This window comes from Stigmatopora argus, chromosome 1, assembly GCF_051989625.1.
Source record: "Stigmatopora argus isolate UIUO_Sarg chromosome 1, RoL_Sarg_1.0, whole genome shotgun sequence".
NCBI classification, from domain to species: Eukaryota; Metazoa; Chordata; class Actinopteri; order Syngnathiformes; family Syngnathidae; genus Stigmatopora; species Stigmatopora argus.
The window spans coordinates 26,887,446-26,907,723 of NC_135387.1; the positions used below are offsets into that span (position 1 = coordinate 26,887,446).

Genomic DNA, 20,278 nt, shown 5'->3' on the forward strand with positions numbered 1-20,278 from the left:
AACTTGATTTCACGTGGGCCGGACCATTTTAGATATAATATTTAGATTTTTTTATAAATGCATTAAAAGAACTGGATTAAAATCCCAGAATATTCAGTTTTTATAGCTGTAAAACAATGTTTATTTTAGCTTTTTTAAATATATTTTTAGATTTTACAAAATGATTTTTGAACTAAAAACACAGAAAAAAATGGATTAAAAAATTACAATTATTGATTTAAAAGGGGGAAAATCAGGAAATGTAATATACATCTATACTCTCCATTTTAATTTGATCCTAAAACAGAATGTCGGCATTCATGATTTACTTTCCCGGGCCGCACGAAATGATGCGGCGGGCCAGATTTGGCCCCCAGGCCACCACTTTGACACATGTGGTCTAGACAATGAAAATAATAGTAATAAGAAAAAATAATTAATAACAAAACAGAATATAACAACTAATTTAAAAAGCACATTTTGGCAAAGGAAATAAAAAACTAATTCTAAATAAAAACACTTAAATATCATTTTAAGATAAATTGTGTTTAGTGATTTTTTTTTCTTTAAACATTTTTTAAATCAAAATGAAAAATGACCGTTTCATTTTTTTCCCCTAAAAAATGTTATATTTTTATTGGACAAATGGAAATTCCTCTTGAACCTTTGTCTTAAAAATGTCAGCGGAATCCCCTTTTTCGGGACTTACTGACTCACTTTCAATTTCGCATTGCGCCTCACCACACGATAAAAACAACGAGTCTCCTCATCTAGCTACTCGTTTTGCATCGAGTCATAATCCCCCCGAATGTGGGAGGAAACCGGAGTACCCAGAGGAAACCCACTCAACCCCAGGGAGAACCTGCAAACTTCGCAAGGTGGACCAACCTGGATTTGAACCCAGGTCCCTCACTGTGAGGCCCATGCGCTAAGGGGTTTGGTTGGGTGGTTGGTTCACTTTTTGAATTATGAAACTACTGTAAGAAGTGAATTTTCCTCAAAAAGTCACTCAAGTAAATGTAATGGAGTAAAAGTAATGCATTACTCGCCACCTCTGGAACGATAACAGGCCTTATCAGGCCTTGGTGGAGTTTCCTTCTGGACAGGAAGTGGCCTTCCTTTGCTTCCTGCCGTCTCTTCTTGTGTGGGTGTGTGTGACAACGCCATTAGATCAGAGGCACAGACCAAAAATCTCGAGAAGTGGATTCGGATCATTCCTCCAACTGGTTTTGGGAAAAGTGAGCAAACCCAGCTGAGCAACAATGGATTATGAACCCAAGAAATCCAAAAAGGTGGGTTGACATTTCTTCATGATTCCTTCCACAAATTGCTTCCGAAAGACTGATTTTATACATCCGTAGACTCAGAGACCATTTGGAAGTGGTCTCAGGTTAAAAGAAAACTGAATATATGGTCTGGTTTGGAACTTTGGGAAAAAATGCCTAGAAAACAAGATCTTAGACGAAATGGTCAGGAAATGTATGTTTGAGGTTTGTGTGCCTGCCAAGGGTTTCGCCTCACCTATCAAGCGTCTGGTCTGGTCCAAAGCCAGTCGCAGGCCGGTGGAGCGAGGCAGCGTTTATCGCCGTCCCCTGCACACCGTCCCCCTCTACGCTCCCGATTTCCTCATCCACCCGGAACGACTCATCTTCGACTACGTTGAGAAGGAGGTCAAGGTCAGATTAGATGTCCATTTTTATGTCGTTTTTGTATAAATGGTCTTTTTTTATTGAAGAAAGCCTTATTATAAATGGTCGTTTTTGAAGAAAAAGTCTTACTCTACATCACGTGTCAAAGTGGCGGTCCGGGGGCCAAATCTGGCCCGCCGCATCATTTTGTGTGGCCTGGGAGAGTAAATCGTGAGTGCCGACTTTCTGTTTTAGGATCAAATTAAAATGAAGAGTATAGATGTATATTTAATTTCCTGATTTTTCCACCTTTTAAATCAATAATTGTAATTTTTTAATCAATTTTTTCTGTGCTTTTAGTTCAAAAATCATTTTTAAAATCTAAAAATATATTTAAAAAAAGCTAAAATAAACATTGTTTTAGATCTATGAAAAAGGGCTTTTAATCCAGGTTTTTTAATTTAAAAAAAAATCTAAATATTATATCTAAAATGGTCCGGTCCACGTGAAATCAAGTTGACGTTGAAACGGCCCGCGAACCAACTCGAGTCTGACACCCTTGCTCAACATGGTCTTTTTTAAAGAAAAAAAACCCTTACACTAAATGGTCATTTTTTTAAAGAAAGTCTGTATCCGTTTTTGCTACCGCAACCAAAATGGCGCAGTTCAAGTGGCAGCCGGTGGCGGTAGCTCCGTCCACTCTTGCTCGTTTTGTGTTTTTGCTGCTTTTTTGTCTTAATAATTTGATTTGGTGATTCTTAATGATCCCATTTACTTTGCTTTGCTTTGTACTTTGTGATTTTGATTTGTTGTTCTGTTGGCTTTGCGACTCTACTGTCTAACTTAAACCTATGCCTTTTCTTGCTACTGTCACAATGAAATTTCCCGAGCACGGGATGAATAAAGTTATCCAATCCAATCCAGTCCAAAAAAAAACCTTAGTACAGTGGTACCTTGAGATACGAGCTCAATGCGTTCCGGGCCTGAGACTTATTTCTTCCTAAAATCCTTTTCTTCGCGCTACCCTTCATTGCACCAACTTGCTTTGGATCCATTGCGTTTCCCTTAAATCTGAACGACTTGTGACTTTTGCCACCAGTTTCTGGGTCACCTGACCTGGGTGTCGGTTTCTCTCAACCCGTCCAGTCGAGACGAGCTGCTTCAACTACTGGACACCGCCAGGGTGAGTCGTCCCACTCGTACAATTGCTCGCGATCGCGGCGTAACGCCAGCGTGCCGGCGTCTCGTCGAGCAGCAGTTGCGGGTTCTCCCGTCCAAGACCGGCGTGGAACAGGACTGCATCTTGAGTCTGTCCGCTCGATGCCTGCTTCTCACCTGGCGAGACAATGAGAAGCTGCTGATGAGGATTCCTACGCACGAGATCGCTGCCGCTTCCTACCTAAGAGACGACGCGCTCCACCTGCTGGTCCTCAAAACAGGTCAGGAGGTCACAAGGGCGACGGCGATTCATCCGAGACCGAAATTGTGGTACACGGTCGATTGGTCGCCGGTCTTTTGGTCACCCGGAAGGTTATTGATCATTACCATTTAAATTTTAAATCGTTGCTCAAATTCCCTAAATACAAACTGCAATTTACTATTTAGTCATACTTAATGCCCTAGTAATTATTAGGCTAAAGAAAAGCTCCAAATTTCCTGGACTTTTATAGTTTTTTGTTGGAGAACTTGTTAAGACCCTGACTGACGTAGCTTCTTAAAGGGACAGCGCATGTACATACAAACTCTTCTACACTCACACGTGGGCTCAGTGAAACTGCTCATGGCCATTGTTGGCTTTTATTGATGCGTAGACCGTGTTGTTTTACCTTGTTTTGTCGCCGGTCTTTTGGTCGTCGGTCTTTTGGTCGTCGGTCTTTTGGTCGCCGGTCTTTTGGTCGCCGTCTTTTGGTCGCCGGTCTTTTGGTCGCCCGTTGTCGCGTACAGGGGGACCAAAAGACCGGCGACCAAAAGACGGCGACCAATCGACCGGCGACCAATCGACCGCACACGGAAATTGTCCATCGTTGCCGCTCCGGACGAGTCTGAGCCGCGTTTGAGGCCGCGTGTGTCGGCGCCGCCATTTTTGTCTCCATTGACAGGTCTGAACGTGGACACGGTGGTGGCCGGGGACGTCACCCTGGATCGGAAGAAAACGTCGGGCACGGACGGCAGGCGTCAAACCATGAGCCCCGACGCCGACCCCCGACCCACGGGGGGTACCATGGAGCGACGGCACACCATTTGCGGTGTGGACTGGCGACCCTCGCTGTCCAGGAGCAACCCCGAAAAGAACCAGAACGCCGAGCGAGGCGGAGGGGTCGGAGGGGGCGGCGGCGGCGGTGGTGGTGGCAGTCTAGAGCGGAAGCCAGCGGGCGGCAGCTGGGAGAGGAGGCAAGTCGGCAGGAAGACGGGCGGCAGTTGGGAGAGCCGCAGACCCAGGCCCAGCGGCGGCGGAGGCAGCTGGGAACGCCGCCACGGGGGCGGCGGCGGCGCCGGAAGCTGGGAGCGCCGGCAGGCCTGCACCGGGAGCTGGGAGCGGGGAAAGAGCTACGGGAGCTGGGAGAGGCGCAACCACAACCCGTTGGAGCCCACGCCCTGTCCCGACGCCTACTGCAACCTGGTGATCCTGGCCGTGGACAACCGGGTGGGGAGTCGCGCCGGGACACCCGTGGCCCGGTACTCGGACGTTTCGTCGAAAGACGTTTGGTCCACCGGACGTTTGGTCGAACGGACGTTTGGTCGAACGGACGTTTGGTCGACCGGACGTTTGGTCGACCGGACGTTTGGTCGACCGGACGTTTGGTCGACCGGACGTTTGGTCGACCGGACGTTTGGTCGACCGGACGTTTGGTAGAATGGACGTTTGGTAGAACGGACGTTTGGTAGAACGGACGTTTGGTAGAACGGACGTTTGGTCGAACGGACGTTTGGTCGAACGGACGTTTGGTCGACCGGACGTTTGGTCGACCGGACGTTTGGTCGACCGGACGTTTGGTAGAACGGACGTTTGGTAGAACGGACGTTTGGTCGACCGGACGTTTGGTCGAACGGACGTTTGGTCGACCGGACGTTTGGTCGACCGGACGTTTGGTCGACCGGACGTTTGGTAGAACGGACGTTTGGTAGAACGGACGTTTGGTCGACCTGACGTTTGGTCGACCGGACGTTTGGTCGACCGGACGTTTGGTCGACCGGACGTTTGGTCGACCGGACGTTTGGTCGACCGGACGTTTGGTCGACCGGACGTTTGGTCGACCGGACGTTTGGTCGACCGGACGTTTGGTCGACCGGACGTTTGGTCGACCGGACGTTTGGTCGACCGGACGTTTGGTCGACCGGACGTTTGGTCGACCGGACGTTTGGTTGAACGGACGTTTGGTAGCCATGTTGTTACTGTTGAAACCAGCTCTCAAAATTATAATCATGAGAGAGAGTGAGTTAAATATCTAAATATCTAATATCAAAATATCAACAGTAAAGCGAGCGAACCCGGCGACCAAACGTCCGTTCTACCAAACGTCCGGTCGACCAAACGTCCGTTCTACAAACGTCCGGTCGACCAAACGTCCGGTCGACCAAACGTCCGGGGACCAAACGGCTTTCGACGAAACGTCCGGTTACGCCGTGGCCCCGCCCACTCACTCGCTCGCGCTCCTCTCCTCACCGTCTCGGGTCTCCCTGAATGTGGCGCAGGCAGGATGCCGCCGAGGAGTACTGTTCCTTGATCTGCCAGATGTTCCAGATCATCTATGGCCACCAGACCATCGAGTGCGTGGACAGAGCGGGATTTCATCACACCATGCCACACCGCTACTGGTTGCAAAGGAGTGGGTTGAGAAAATTTACTCATTTATTATCCTCGCCAGGGTCGTGGGGGGTGCTGGAGCCTATCCCAGCTAACCACGGGCACCAGGCGGGGGCCAGCCAATATTTGGGGACAAGGAGACACAAGGGATAATTTAGCCTACAATTAGCCTAGCGTGCATGTTTTGGGGATGTGGGAGAAAGCCAGGTACCCGGAGAAAACCCACAAAAACATCACACACGAAGGGCCGAATCTGGGATTGAAAGCCTCGATCTCAAAACGGTGAGGCTAAAGGAGAAATGTACTTTTTGGGGGGGCAAAACTGTTTTACACATCTTGATTTGATGATATTAAAATGGTGTGATTGGATAGAAAATGCGGAGCCGCTTTTCAAATCTTTATAAATAACCTGGTGAGGGAGTGGTTAGCACGTTGGCCTCAGAATTCTGAGATTGAGGGTTCAATCCCAGGTCAGGACTTTCCTGTGTGAAGTTTCTGTGGGTTTTCTCCGGGTACTCCCACATCCCAAAGACATGGACACTAGATCAAGGGTGTCAGACTTGGGTTGGTTCGCGGGCCGCGTTAACGACAACTCGGTTTCATGTGGGCCAGACCATTTTAGATTTAATATTTAGATTTTTTTTATATAAATGGATTAAAAGAACTGGATCAAAAGCCCTAACTATTCATTTTTTATAGATCTAAAACAATGTTTATTTGAGCTTTTTTTTCTTAGTAAAGGAACATCTCTTAATCATTATGTTCCATATTATAGTGGAAAACAGAAAATATTTTTATATATTTTCAGATTTTACGAAATGATTTTTGAACTAAAAACACAGAAAAAATGGATTAAAAAAATACAATTATTGATTTAAATGGGGGAAAATTAGGAAATGTAATATACATCTATACTCTTCATTTTAATTTGATCCTAAAACAGAAAGTCGGCACTCATGATTTACTTTCCCGGGCCACACAAAATGATGTGGCGGGCCAGATTTGGCCCCCGCACCGCCACTTTGACACCTGTGCTCTAGATTGTCACTAGGTGTGAGTGTGTGCATGATTGGCCTTTTGTCTCCTTGTGCCCTGCAATTGGCCGGCCACCATTTTAGGGTATACCCCGCCTGGTGCCCTTAGTTGGCTGGGATAGGCTCCAGCACCCCTTCCGAGGATTTTGTTTTTACATTTATTTTCCGTGGAAAATGAATGTAAAAACAAAATGCTAATTTTTCACCTTTTTGCTTTGCGCACAGGTGACAGCTGCCTGACCGACGAGTCTTTCGGATATGAGCCCGAGTTTAGCTGCTGCAGCTCATAGTAAGCCGTTTTTTTTTGGCGAGCTGTTTTGACCTTTTGCGTTCACTTCCTTTGGTTTTGCATCTCGGCTAGCGACGGATCTCAGGACGCGTTTGAGATCTACTACAGCGAGACGTACAGCGAGAGTTCGTCCCCGCGCGACTCGCGTCGCAGTTTGACGTCAGCCAATGACGCGGGAGAGAGCAACCCCACCCTGGCGCTCATGCAGGATTACATGATCACGGTAGGGGGCGCTCTTTCTGTTTTCTCACTTTTTTTATGAACTTACACACAAAAAATTAATTAAAAAAATTCCCCAGAAAAAAAATCTCCCATGTAGTGAAGCCACGATAGTTGAAGGCGCCATATTAAAGAGATTACTGTAAATTTATGTTGATTTTAGGGGATTTCTGGGGCACATCCTTCTGCTTTTGGGGCATTTACAGGTCGGTTCCTGTTGGATTTTGGTCACTGAACAGGAAGCATTCCAAAAATTGGATGAGAAGTGACTCAAAATAAACAGGAAATGACCCTTAAAACTTGTACCGTATTTTCACGACTATAAGGCGCACTTAAAAGTCTTAAATTTCCTCCAAAATAGACAGGGCGCCTTATAATCCAGTGCGCGTTATATATGGACCAATACTAAAATTGTTATCACGATAAAATAAAATAAATCAGTTGATAGGGTACACCATCCTAGTTAGGCTAGCTACTATTTGCGAATGAATTGTGGCCGCCTGGACGAACGTATAAAACTCTGCGTTTTTGATGACTCATTTGGACAATTGTTCAATTTGGACACAGAAAATGAGGACTTTGATGGATTTGTGGGTGATGATGACGTGAGTACGTTGTAAAATGGCTAAATAAAGTACAACCAAACTCAGTTTTGCTTCCGTTGCCTTTTTAAAAACGTGTTTTTAGCGTGTGGGTGTAGCGTGTATGTTTAAGCTGGTGTATGTTTAAGCTGGTGAATGTTTTGCCATGCCTGGCTGCGTCTATAAAAACGGTGCGTCCTTTGTGTGTGTCAAATACAGAAATAGCACTCGTTACTGACACTGCGGCTTTAAATGCGATGCGCCATATAGTCGTGAAAATATGGTAAATGAATTTGTGGTTGCCTCTGAAAATGTGCTGTTGTGACTTTTGTAGTTGCGGAACAAGCTGAGCGCCGCGGAGTTGCAACATTTTGCCACGTTCCTGCGAGAATACCGGCTGGCCTCCAACATCGGCCACTTCTGTTGCCAGCTGCTGCACTTATACGGAGACAATCGCAAGTTTCTTTTACTGGGTCAGAATCCAAAGCAAACCACACACATTTACTGCGCTACCTTCACCTACAATTTTTTTTAGAAACAAAAAAAGTTCTGGAGAAACTACTTCCTGTAGGTTTGACATCATTTCTGGGTCACTTCCTGAAGATTTGGCAACATTTCTGGCTCACTTTCTATTGATTCTGGAGCATTTCCCGTCATTTCCTGTTGATTTTGCCCACTTCCTAAAGATTTTGGTTCATTTCTTCTTGTGTGGAGTTTTTATGTTCTCCCAGGTCTGCGTGGGTTTTCTCCGGGTACTCCGGTTTCCTCCCACATTCCATAGACATGCATGGTAGGCTGATTGGACACTCTAAATTGCCCCTAGGTTGTTTGTGTCCTTGTGCCCTGCGATTGGCTGGCCACCAATTCAGGGTGTGCCCCCCTCTGGCCCTAAGTCAGATGGGATTGGCTCTAAGCAAATTTTGGGGTAATTCCCCGTCACTTCCTGTTGATTTTGAGGCATCACCCTCTACCACGCCTGTCAAAGTGGCGGCCCGGGGGCCAAATCTGGCCCGCCGCATCATTTTGTGTGGCCCGGGAAAGTAAATCATGAGTGCCGACTTTCTGTTTTAGGATTAAATTAAAATGAAGAGTATAGATGTATATTACATTTCCTGATTTTCCCCCTTTTAAATCAATAATTGTCATTTTTTAATCCATTTTTTCTGTGTTTTTAGTTCAAAAATCATTTTGTAAAATATAAAAATATATATATATAAAAAGCTAAAGTAAACATTGTTTTCGATCTATAAAAAACTGAATATTCAGGGTTTTTAATCCAGTTCTTTTAATCCATTTATAAAAAATATATATAAATATTATTACTAAAATGGTCCGGCCCACATGAAATCAAGTTGACGTTAAAGCGGCCCGCGAACCAACCCGAGTCTGACACCCTTGCTCTACCATTTACAATAATCACGGTTTACCTTGCAGGCATGCGTCCGTTCATCCCCGACAACGACGTGGGCGAGTTCGAGAGCTTCCTGGAAAGCATCGGGATCCGCGAGGGCGGCATCTTGACCGACAGCTTCGGACGTATCAAACGCAGCATGAGCAACACGTCGGCCACCGCCATGAGAGAGTACGTCAAGTCGCCATCTGGTGGTGGAAAATTACCATTCAAAACAATGGTTTGGATGGGCACGCTGCTCTGTAAAATGTTGCTTTACGCTCACCGTAGACTACTGGGATTTGACAACTTGTGTTTTTATTATTGGCCAGCAGATACGACAGCGGCTCTCTGATGTCGGGATCTCAAGAGTTCAACCGGCGGATCGGCGATATCACGCACGATATCCAGGCGCTTGGTTTTGGCGACGCGCATGACGATATTGAGGAGGAGGACTACTATTTGTGATTCACCGAGATTTTCGGAAAAGGTTTAAAAGACGGCAACATTTTGTCAAATTTACCGCCACAGTGATTCAAATAGTGGTGTGGTAATTTGAGTCTCCGTTTTTTTAACAATATTTCTATTATTTCTAAATAAGTGTTTTCTTTAAATGGTAAATTTAAATGTTCAATTTAAACGGTAAATGTAAATGCTGAATATAAATCTCTTAACTAAGTACGTATTTAGTCAAAATACAAATTCAAACAACCGGCGACGGAAAGTAATAAAATAAAAGCCGGGGGAGCTCCGTTGAATGGGTTTCAGTGTCGAACAATGAGGCCTTCTGGCTTTTATTTTGCTACTTCCGGTCACTGGTCGTTGTCCTGATTTAGTTCAGAGATTTAGGAATTAAACTTTACGTTAAATTTTACGGTTTAGCACTCAATCAGAAAAAAATGAAGTTGCTAAATATTGTAATAAATGTGCCACAAAAGAGGTGACTCTAAAATTTTCACTACACGTTTGAAACACTGTGTGGCGCTAAATACTAATAAAATAAATGAATACAATTATAATTTTGTTCTTAACCATTCTTGCTCATTTCAATGGGAGTTGTGCATGGTTTGATCTTTGCTTTCATTTCTCCTGATTGATCATTTTTGGGTGTTGGTCATTTTAATTTTGTTGTGTTTATACCGACGGTGATTGGTGTCATTGTTGTTTTTGAGGATTTTGAGCGAACAGGCAGTAAAGTTGAAAAGTTGAATATTAACTTGCATTTGGAGACGGAACGATAAGAAGGCAAATGACGTGATAACAGCACGCTCAGGAATATTTTCTTAAAAAGAACTCAGGTGAGGATCTGCTTCATATTTCACCTCTAGTGGGAATCTGATCATTTTTTCATTCGCTATATGAATATGAATTAGTAGTATTATGAATCTGCGAGTTATGTTTGCCTTGGTTTATAAACTCAAAGCTAAATGTATAATTTAGTCAAATGTACAAAAAGCAAAATGGATCAGTTTGCAGCATTCAAAGCAGTAAAAATGACGAAGAGCGATTGCAGTTGTAAATAAAAACGTTTTCTCATTTTAATTCTTATTCTGGTTGGACACCCCTCCGTTATTGAAAGAGTTGGCACGCTCCGCTAGCCGCGGGTTGAAATGCATTCTGGATAATATTTGTTTGGAGTAGCAGACAAGATAAATTGAATGAATGTCAATTACCGTCAATCAGTTAATGCCTCAAAATAAATAAGGTTTTGAAAACCATTTTTTACCCAATTCTATCCTCTAAAAAATCCTGATTTCCAATTATATAAGTAGCGTTGTTCTACTGTTATGTCTTGTAAATTCCTTTTCACGTGATGTAAAGCACTTTAAATTCGCTTCTATTGATATTTTTTCCAAATGTATTATAAATAAAATAAATCCTTACCTTGGCAACAACCGAAGGAGTCGAATGTAAGACGTATTAAAATCGAGAAACTATACAGCCCGATTCAACAGGTGAAATTAATGGCCAATCACAGGAACAAGAAAAAAACACGATAACAACTTAACACTAAGAAACTCAAAACAAAAGTCTTAACTATTGTTGTTATCTCGAGTGTCTCATTGGTTTTGTCCGATTTTTAAACGACGTTTTATTTTCTGGGTTGTATTTTTTTTTCCACTTTCTTCTGGCGTACAACTGCCCTGTTTGGTCCGGACCAAACCAAAATAAGTTGGGAGGGGGGCACCTTTTGAGCCGTGGTGAATACAAAAGGCAGTGGCTCCGTAGCCGGTAACCGGCCAAATAGCCTATATGGCCCCATATGGCTATTTGGCCGGTGTGACAGTATATCTTATTTATTTATATAGTAAACCCTTACCCTCCTTTCATATTTTCACAACTTTTATTAAATAACAGTACACTATCTCAGCATTATATTAATATTGCCCTGATTTGTCTTTGAGTCATCAAAACACAGGGTTACTACTTTAATGTAGACTATAGGCAAAGTAAATCCATTATGAGATTTGAAATTTGGCAATATTTATCCCATTTCTAAAGCAATAGTCAATATTTGGCAGTTATTGTTTATTTTATAAGTGGCAATAACACATTAAATTTCAATAAGATTGGTTGAATGGTTTAGAAAATCCCCTATTCACTCAATGTTAAATAATAGTCATTAAATCCCTATTCAACTAATGTTAAGATCTATCAATTGCATGCTAATAGGGTGAACAGGAGAAAAAAAAACTGTCCATCTGATCTTTATCAAATTTGGTGGGAAGTTTACCACTTATAAAATAAACAATAACTGCCAAATATTGTGAGTATTTGTTAAGAATTATTGAAATTTTTGCCAAATTTCAATTCCCGAAATGGGTTGATTTTGCCTATAGCTGTTTCTACTCACTTTGTATTAACACTTAGAGGTGTTACTTTCATGTAGACTATCTGTTGGTGTCAATGGACTATGTAGACTTCTGTGAGATAACATAATACTCTTACCATTAATGTTTGTGTGATTTTGTTAATAAATGTATGCCATAAAAGTTGAGTAGGCCTAGTTATCTTTATATAAAGGTCCTTATCAATTATCACATTAAGGAAATAAACCTTATAAAATGTAATGTCTTACTATTTACCCCACACAGTATTCTTACCGGCTAAATAGCCATATAGGCTATTTGACAGCGGCTACGGAGCCACTGCCAATACAACAAATGGAAATGCTGGTTTGATAAGTGCATTTTTAGAAATTTTTGACTGTATTCTTTCCGTTTTTAGCAATGGTGCCATACCTGAGTCTGGCAGTGCCGCTGGTGTTGCTTTCAACGTGTCGGGCTGGAAAAATTCTGGTCTACCCCTTTGAAGGAAGCCACTGGCTCAACATGGAAATCCTCCTGCAGGCGCTTCACGCTCGAGGCCACGAAATCACCGTTCTGCGGACGTCCACCAGCTGGTACGTACCGGAGAAGTCACCCTACTTCCACTCCATCACCGTCATTCCGCCGGGGTCGCACGGTATGGAGAGCCAGGACGCCATGTCCTCCTTCGTAGCCAGGTCCATCCAGAACCAGCGACACGTGGGTTCGCTTTGGGGATTTGTGGAGTTCTACAGGAACCTTTTCGGTTTTGTCGGGGACAGCCAGGTGGCCGTGGCCAACTTGATAGTCAGCATGTTGGAGAACCAAACTCTGATCAGGCAACTGAAAGAAAGTCATTTCGATGTTTGCTTGATCGACCCGGCCGTTCCGGGTGGACTGCTTCTGGCTCATTATCTGGACCTCCCGACGGTCCTCAATGTCCGGCTTCATTTCAGGGGGGAGGCGCACTCTTTGATCGCCCCCTCGCCTTGGTCTTACGTCCCCCAACTGTTCTCCCAGTTCTCGGACAGGATGGACTTCTCCCAAAGGCTGAAGAACGTCATCTACAACCTGGCTCTGCTTTACATGTACCACTTTGTGTCCAATCCGCCTTACCAGGCCGTGTGCGACCGCTATTTCGGCGGTAACGTCAGCGCCGCGTCTCTCCTGCAGGGGGCCGACCTGTGGCTGATCCGGTTGGACTTTACCTTGGAGTTCCCTCGACCCACGATGCCCAACGTGGTCTACGTCGGCGGGTTTCAGACGAAGCCGCCCCGTCCTCTGCCGGCGGATCTGGAGGACTTTGTCCAGAGTTCCGGGGAACACGGCGTGGCCGTCGTGACTTTCGGGACTCTGCTCGGAGACCCGGGACCAGAGATATCCCGGATCCTCGCCTCGGCTTTGGCCAGGATCCCCCAGAAGGTCCTGTGGAGACATACCGGCAAGCAACCCGCCGGTCTAGGGAACAACACGCTACTGGTGGACTGGCTGCCCCAGAATGACATCCTGGGTCACCCCAAGACCAAGGTCTTCGTAACCCACGGGGGGACGAACGGCTTATACGAGGCCATCTACCACGGCGTCCCCGTTCTGGGGATCCCGCTACTCTTCGACCAGCACGACAACATGGTGAGGATAAAGGCCCGCGGCGTCGGCGAAGTCGTCGACGTGACGGCGTTAGAGGTGGAATCTTTCGGGGATTCCCTGGAGAATATTCTGGATCCCCGGAAACCCTACAAGCGGAACATGGCGGCGCTTTCCCGACTTCACCGCGACCGAGCCGTGGGAGCGCTCGATTCCGCCGTCTTCTGGGTGGAGTACGTCGCCAGGCACAGCGGCGCGGCGCACCTGCGCACAGAGTCCTATAAGTTGCCGTGGTACGCCTACCATTCTGTGGACGTTGTCGCTTTCCTGGCGCTTTGCTCTTTTGTGATGGTCGCTGGAATTTGGCTTTCCTGCAGATGTCTTTGGAGGATCCTCATCAAGCCTAAGCATTCTAGATTGAAATCAAAGAGTCAGTAGAACGCGGGCATCAAAGACACGACCCGCTGACTTTGGAGCTCATTCACACACGATGAAAAATGCTCAAACTAGAATTTTGTGAGTTCTGTGAACACATGACAATCATTTTCTGAAAAAAAATTCAGACATCTGCAATGATTTTAGAATGCAGGTCACGTTTCTTTAGTACTGCTAATTTTTTTGGGGCAGATCTGCTTGGCTTTTTAAGTTGATTCATTTTCTGCGCCCCTTATCCTTATGGGGTGCCGGAGCCTATCCCAGCTAGTAGGCAGCGTACACCCATATTACCAATGTTTTTGAGATTTTTGGTTACATTTGCGGTTTTTGAGGTATGTCTACATCCAGTTGAAAGCAGAATTTCAGCATTTTTTTAATTAAATGTTTGTAAAATTGTTAGTGTAAATGAGGCTAGTTTTGGAGTTTCCATCTCATCTCATTTTCTGAACCGCTTTATCCACATTAGGGTCGCAGGGGGTGCTGGAACCAAGGAGATGGACAATCATGCACACACACCCATACCTAGGGGCAATTTAGAGTGTCTAATCAGCCTACCATGCATGTCTTTGGAATGTGGGAGGGAACCAGAGTACCCGGAGGAAACCCACGCAGGCCCGGGGAAAACATTCAAACTCCATACAGGTGGACGTGACCTGGATTTGAACCCATGACCCCAAAGCTGTGAGGCCGACGCACTAACCACTCGCGCCTTGGAGTTTCCTCATGCTCCCCAATTCTGCTGCGTGTTTAAAATAATTCAGCAAAAAAAATTGACTTTGCCCATTTTTATTATGTTTTTCAGAAGCTGTTCTTTTCACTTGAACATCTAACATTAATAACCCACCAAAGAAATGTTTATCTTTATGAAAATCTCTTCACCTCACTTAGCACGGATTGGAATCTGGGGTACGGAGCCCTTCCGTGGGGCAAACTCAGTATACAAAATCATATGTATGAATTTGCAGGGACTGGCTTTGGACTGACCACGGTAGACGTGCAATCCGTTTAAAGTGGGAAGGCCGGCGGCGAGCATTCGTGTCCAGCCATCGCCGCCAATGGCGACCCACGCGTTTCATTTGTCCGCCCAAGTGCAGCAGGAACTAGAATAATAAGTTATAGCAAACTAAGGATAAAGGGGAGTCAAATAGGACACATGTTGACTTGAGAAAACCTAAATAGGAGACAAATCAGAAGAGTGAAGCCAAAAACTGCACGAAAAATTGTCAAGTGGCGAACCGATTTGAAGCAGGGGGGACGTGGTCCGCCTGGGAAATTTGCGGTTTTTCCACTTCACGTTGAAACCCCAAAAGCATGTCTCCCACCTGGTTCTTCAGTCGAGTGGAATTCTCCGTCTCAAGTTCTCTCGGCCAGCTCGGACGCGCCCTTTCCCCTCAAAAGTCGGTCGGGCGCCTTCCCGCGCCGAACGCCGGTCGGTCCCGAGTGGGTTAAGATCTCGAGGACGCGTCCTCGAAGCTGATGATGCTGGATTCCGGGTCGGCTTGCGCCACTTTGCCGCCCGAGGCGGACAGCCCGGAGGAGAGCGGCGCCTGGTTGGCCGAGGAAGGAGAATCGCGCCGAAGGAGAGGTTGCGTGTCGGTTCGGATCTCGTCCGCGTCCTCGTCCTCCTCGTCTTCCATGCTGGGCCAGGCCGACTGGTCCTCCACTCGTTTTAGACGCTCGTTGAGAGCCTTCAGGGCCAGTTGTCTGCCAGGAGGAGAGACATTTTCCAACTTAACTGCCAATGCCGAGCATGAGAAAACCTGCACTTTGTCTTTTAAGGTAGAACGAAGTGAAATTATTTCTAGTGTGCTGAAATATGTACGCAGTCAGTTCAAGAAGTATTGGAACAGCCTGCTTTATTGCACGTTCTCCCACTTGGAAATCAGGGAGGGGTCTGAAAATGTCATGGTAGGTGAATATTATTCTAAAAAAATCTAACTCAAACCCAATGAAGTTCAAATACGGCATACAGTGGTACCTCGACCTACGATCAGCTCTACCTACGACATGCTCGAGGTAGGATGACAATTTCGATCGAATAATTCGCCCTAGATACGATCAGAATTTCGAGATGCGACCAACCCAGGTGGCCATGACATGAGGCTGTTTATCATTGTAGCGCACTGTCTTATTTTGCCGCATCTCTTTCGTGTATAACCGATATCTACGAGCACTGAACGATTTATTCAGACGAGTTTCTCCTACGCATCAACTAGGAAATGCACAACGCGCATGTGTGGGCAAAAAGAGGGCTTTCTGGGTAATGAAGTATACTCGTGCACACAACACTGATAGCCAATGGCACCCTTTCCCGGAATAAAACTTCATTACCCACAATCAATACGTGGGTAGGCTGTTATTCCTTCCTTAGCCTGTTAGCTCCCGCGATCACTCATTCAAGACTACTTCTCGTTGGCAAGTGGTCGTGCATTATCGTATTGTGAGGACATTTGTGTGCATCATTTTCGGAATATTTTGAAGGGAATAGTACAACAGCAAACAGCCCATCGATAGCGAACGTGAGGGTGGAGGCATGGCAAACAGCTAACACGGCCAGAACGAAGGTAAAAAAAGATTAAAACAAAATTAGAATTCAGTTTTGTGTAAAGTTACATTAAACGTATGTTTGAGTGTGTCTCTATATATTAATCCAAGTTAATTTAAATATGTTTGTTCCTTTATGAGTGCGTTGTTGCCGTGGATAAAGTCCCCCCGAACCCCCACGTGTACGTCGCTGTCTCTACCCTCCGTGAAATGCGTCTAATTTTACTTCTATTAAACACATTTTATTACTATTAAACCACTAGTTGTGTTACTTTGTTAATAGATGGCAAATTAGAAGAAATAAAACATTTTTTCCAATCCAATATCCAGTTTTTGGTGTTTTTTCAGAGGGTTGGAACAAATTAATCTGTTTTTAGTTCATTTCAATGGGAAACGTTCGCTCGAGTTACGAAAAGCTCGACATACGATCTCAGTCCCGGAACGGATTAAGATCGTATGTCGAGGTACCACTGTATATGCGAGAAAATACGGTAATTGGTATCAATGGTGAAAAAAAAGCACACAAATCGATCTAACTCCGCCTTCCATCCCCTCAAAACTCACCTCCTCCTTTCTGCATCTTGCGGGTCGGTCCCGGGCAGGCTGATGGTGATAGCGGAAGGCGCGCCCACGTCATAGCGCTTGACCATCTTCCTGCACACCTTGACCTTGACTAGGGCAGCGTGGACCAGCGCCGCTAGCAACGCCACCGCCGGCTGCAGCGCCTCCGGGAAGAAACTGGCGAAGGCGAAGTGGTCCGACATGTCGCCACGGCCCCGGCTGTGTCTCTGGTAGAAGCGCAGGTACACCCAGCCGGACAGGGCGCCGTAAGTGTAGGCGGCCAAGGGGGCGGAGCTCTCCAGCAGACCCGACAGGCGCAACAAGGACAGGAAGAGGAGAAGCAAAGCCGGAGCTGCTTTCAGACGCACCTGGAGGTCCGGGAAGAGAGGCTTTCATTCTTAGGGGGAAAACTAGAACCTTTTAAAATGAATTGCTTCTATTTTCTGAAGAAACCCTCCTTGTCCCCTATTGGTGCAGGTCTTGGAATGTATTAACCGCCATAAACGAGGTATCACTGCACACATGTCAAATTTTTTCCATAATTTTTTTTGACCATTTCATATTGTCTATACCATTTGTGTCAAAGTGCCGGCCCGGGGGCCAAATCTGGCCCGCCACATCATTTTGTGTGGCCCGGGAAAGTGAATCATGAGTGCTGACTTTCTGTTTTAGGATCAAATTAAAATGAAGAGTATAAATGTATATTAAATTAAATATTAAATTTCCTGATTTTCCCCCTTTTAAATCAATAATTGTAATTTTTTAATCATTTTTTTCCTGTTTTAGTTCAAAAATCAATTTGTAAAATCTAAAAAATATATTTAAAAAAGCTAAAATAAACATTGTTTTAGATCTATAAAAAACTGAATATTCAGGGCTTTTAATCCATTTATTTAAAAAAATCTAAATATTATATCTAAAATGGTCCGGCCCACATGAAACCGAGTTGACGTTAACGCGGCCCACGAATCAACCCAAGTCTGACACCCCTGGTCTATACCGTATAAAAACTTTTGTACGGGATATTTTTAAGTACGTTTTTTTTTGTCAAACCGATATCATTTTACCCATAATCTAATCTAACCCGGATCGTCTCGGTCACTGGTTAGCCTCCCCCAAAATGAAAGCAAAAACACCAACACTCCCTTCCAGACTCCCACCGAACATCGCGAGCATCACCTGCGGAACTCGGAGGACCGTGGTATCCCCCATGGTCTGCTTCAGCGCCACCAGGACGCCCCCCAGAAAGCCAGCAGCTCCATGGACGCGGATGGCAAACAGGTACTCCAGGTTGAAGGTGGCCACGTAGGTGAGTAGATAGGAGAGTCCTGCCAAAAGGCCTGCCGATACGTTGACCACCACGAAAAAGATCAGCAGTTCCAGGGCGCCCCACAGAGGTTCCAGGAGGCGCCCACAGGACATGACAGTCCCCACGTTGGCCAACACGCCCCACGCGTGTTCCTCCACGACCCCATGGCTGAGCAGTGTCCAAACCCAAAAGTTAGGGGGGAACAAGTACCCCGGAGTGACCCCCAACGCATAGGTGGTGTCCAATGCCCAGGAGAGTAGATAGAGGACCACTACCAGAGCGCTAATGGCTTTCACGACCACGCTAGTGCTAGCTAACGCAGCCAGGAAATGCTGTCTTGCCACGGGTAGATAACGATTCATATTGGAACGTGGAGTCGCTTGAGGCTAACGGCAAGCCAGAAAAGTGACACACGAGGCGCCACGTACGGTCGAAAGCCGCATTTCTTTCGGGGGAGAACCTAGAACGACGCCGTCGAATTAGCCGAGACTTCCAATTCCTGGTCACTGCAATTCAAATAAACCATAAAAGGGTATTATTACGTCTTAGCTTCGTTCAGGGGACGAATACGCCACAAACCCCGCAATAAGCTTAACGTGTTTCGATATGAATAAAAGGCAGCGTCTCGAGTATTCAAATTCGTACTATATTTTGATTAATTAGCTTCCCGACGCAGTGTAGCTAGTGTTAGCTAGCAAGCTAACCGTGAAATGATAGGCGCCCGCCATGGACGAGCACAAAACAACCCATTAGTTCGGTTCGGAGACCAGACAACCCTTTCGAGTGAAAACTCTCCAGTTCCGCTAACCCGCCGCTCTCGGCGCCATTTACCGGGGGGAACAGACTACTCACACCCGAGGATTCGTAACCAGCAACAGGCCTTCGCGACGTTCAAAACAACATCGGACACGTTTGACAAGCAGCCTCAGCGGACAATGTTAATCCAACGGCTAATTGTATGTCAAGGTGTGGCTTTTGCGTCCATTTAAATCGCATTTGTCCTCCAAATTTTGGTGGAAATACAAATATTAGCTATGGAAACCCTGCTGTCACACGACCGGCCTGAGTCAGCAACAAGCCTGCGCCGAGTGACGAGACGACGGTCAGCCGCACCAGAAGAAAAAGCGTCAAGTCACGGAACTTGTTTTGAATTTCCGGCAGAGGAGACACTGCGATGGCGTAGTGCTTCCTTTCCCTGGTGAAATTTGGTATTACGCCCCCCGGTTTCAGTGCCTTTTCTTCGGGTTTACACTCACAAATGGAGGCTGTCAGAAACTTGATTAGCCAACTCCTATTATTGTAAACAACAAGACACTAATACAAAAATACACAATACATAAACAATATTGGACATTCGGTAATATATTTGCTCATAAAATATCAAGGAAATAAGCCATTTATATGCGCGTTCCGTTGTATTTTATTTTAAACAAGCTAGGAGTATAAAGGAAGTGAATGAGCAGAGGTTTAATATTTAAAAATTCAAGTAAGAATCACTGTATATTTTAGTGTTGGACCGGTACAGTTGTTTAATGCCTGTTCAGATATCATGTTTTTATTTATTTTTATTTTTTTGTACTACATTTATGCATACTGCAATCATGCTTAACGACCTTTATGCACATCTGCTAAAGGTTACACTAAATGAGTAAACTCCTCTAAAACTTGTGTTGTTTGGTATAAAGTTTGATACTATTTTATATAAAGTTTACAGAAAGTGCCATTGTACCACATGAGTAAATTAGCTTAGCTCTCCTGCTAATCATGTGTGCTAGCAAAGGAGAAATTGGCTGGCCTTCTTTTTTCCACTTTTTCCTCCTTCTAACCAAGATAACATATTTATACATTGTCAATTTAATATCGGTGTAAATAAAATTTAAAGTTCAGGCTGGTATTAATGTTTTGTGTTGTTTGGTATAAAGTTTGATCCTATTTTATATTAAGCCTACAGAATTGTAGCACATGAGTAAATTAGCTTAGCTCTCCTGCTAATCGTGTATGCTAGCAAAGGAGAAATTGGCTAGCCTTCTTTTTTCCACTTTTTCCTCCTTCTAACCAAGATAACATATTTATAGATTGTCAATTGATAAAATAGTATTTAATTACGTGTGCT

At 45.0% G+C, this 20,278-nt stretch overlaps 2 protein-coding genes, 1 long non-coding RNA gene and 1 pseudogene across 8 annotated transcripts; 2 read left to right on the forward strand and 2 right to left on the reverse strand.

Annotated features, from left to right (window-relative positions):
- Positions 1-435: 435 nt before the first annotated feature.
- ccm2l (CCM2 like scaffold protein) lies at positions 436-9,408 on the forward strand. 5 transcript variants are annotated; one of them, XM_077613426.1, is made up of 11 exons: positions 444-1,271; positions 1,488-1,655; positions 2,707-2,790; positions 2,863-3,046; positions 3,707-4,251; positions 5,305-5,434; positions 6,672-6,735; positions 6,808-6,958; positions 7,870-8,008; positions 8,970-9,117; positions 9,261-9,408. In XM_077613426.1, the coding sequence occupies exons 1-11, from the start codon at positions 1,242-1,244 to the stop codon at positions 9,391-9,393; spliced, it is 1,776 nt and encodes a 591-aa protein (XP_077469552.1). In that variant the 5' UTR covers positions 444-1,241; the 3' UTR covers positions 9,394-9,408. The 5 variants fall into 5 exon arrangements, with proteins under 5 accessions (XP_077469518.1, XP_077469535.1, XP_077469528.1 ...); XM_077613409.1 differs by having other exon boundaries at positions 437-1,271; positions 2,707-3,046; positions 9,258-9,394; XM_077613417.1 differs by having other exon boundaries at positions 443-1,655.
- LOC144084749 (uncharacterized) lies at positions 5,232-11,044 on the reverse strand. Its single transcript, XR_013303904.1, has 3 exons — positions 10,810-11,044; positions 8,963-9,134; positions 5,232-5,503 (listed from the first exon to the last, which is right to left on the reverse strand). It is a non-coding gene; the product is annotated as an uncharacterized LOC144084749 (long non-coding RNA).
- LOC144084729 (UDP-glucuronosyltransferase 2B17 pseudogene) lies at positions 10,094-17,587 on the forward strand (annotated as a pseudogene). The gene is made up of 2 exons (XR_013303896.1): positions 10,094-10,223; positions 12,154-17,587. The product of XR_013303896.1 is annotated as a UDP-glucuronosyltransferase 2B17 pseudogene (transcript).
- On the reverse strand, positions 14,522-19,370 carry tmem115 (transmembrane protein 115). The gene is made up of 3 exons (XM_077613450.1): positions 18,036-19,370; positions 16,860-17,224; positions 14,522-15,455 (listed from the first exon to the last, which is right to left on the reverse strand). Exons 1-3 carry the CDS (start codon positions 18,525-18,527, stop codon positions 15,197-15,199), a joined length of 1,116 nt encoding a protein of 371 aa, XP_077469576.1. The 5' UTR covers positions 18,528-19,370; the 3' UTR covers positions 14,522-15,196.
- Positions 19,371-20,278: the final 908 nt, after the last annotated feature.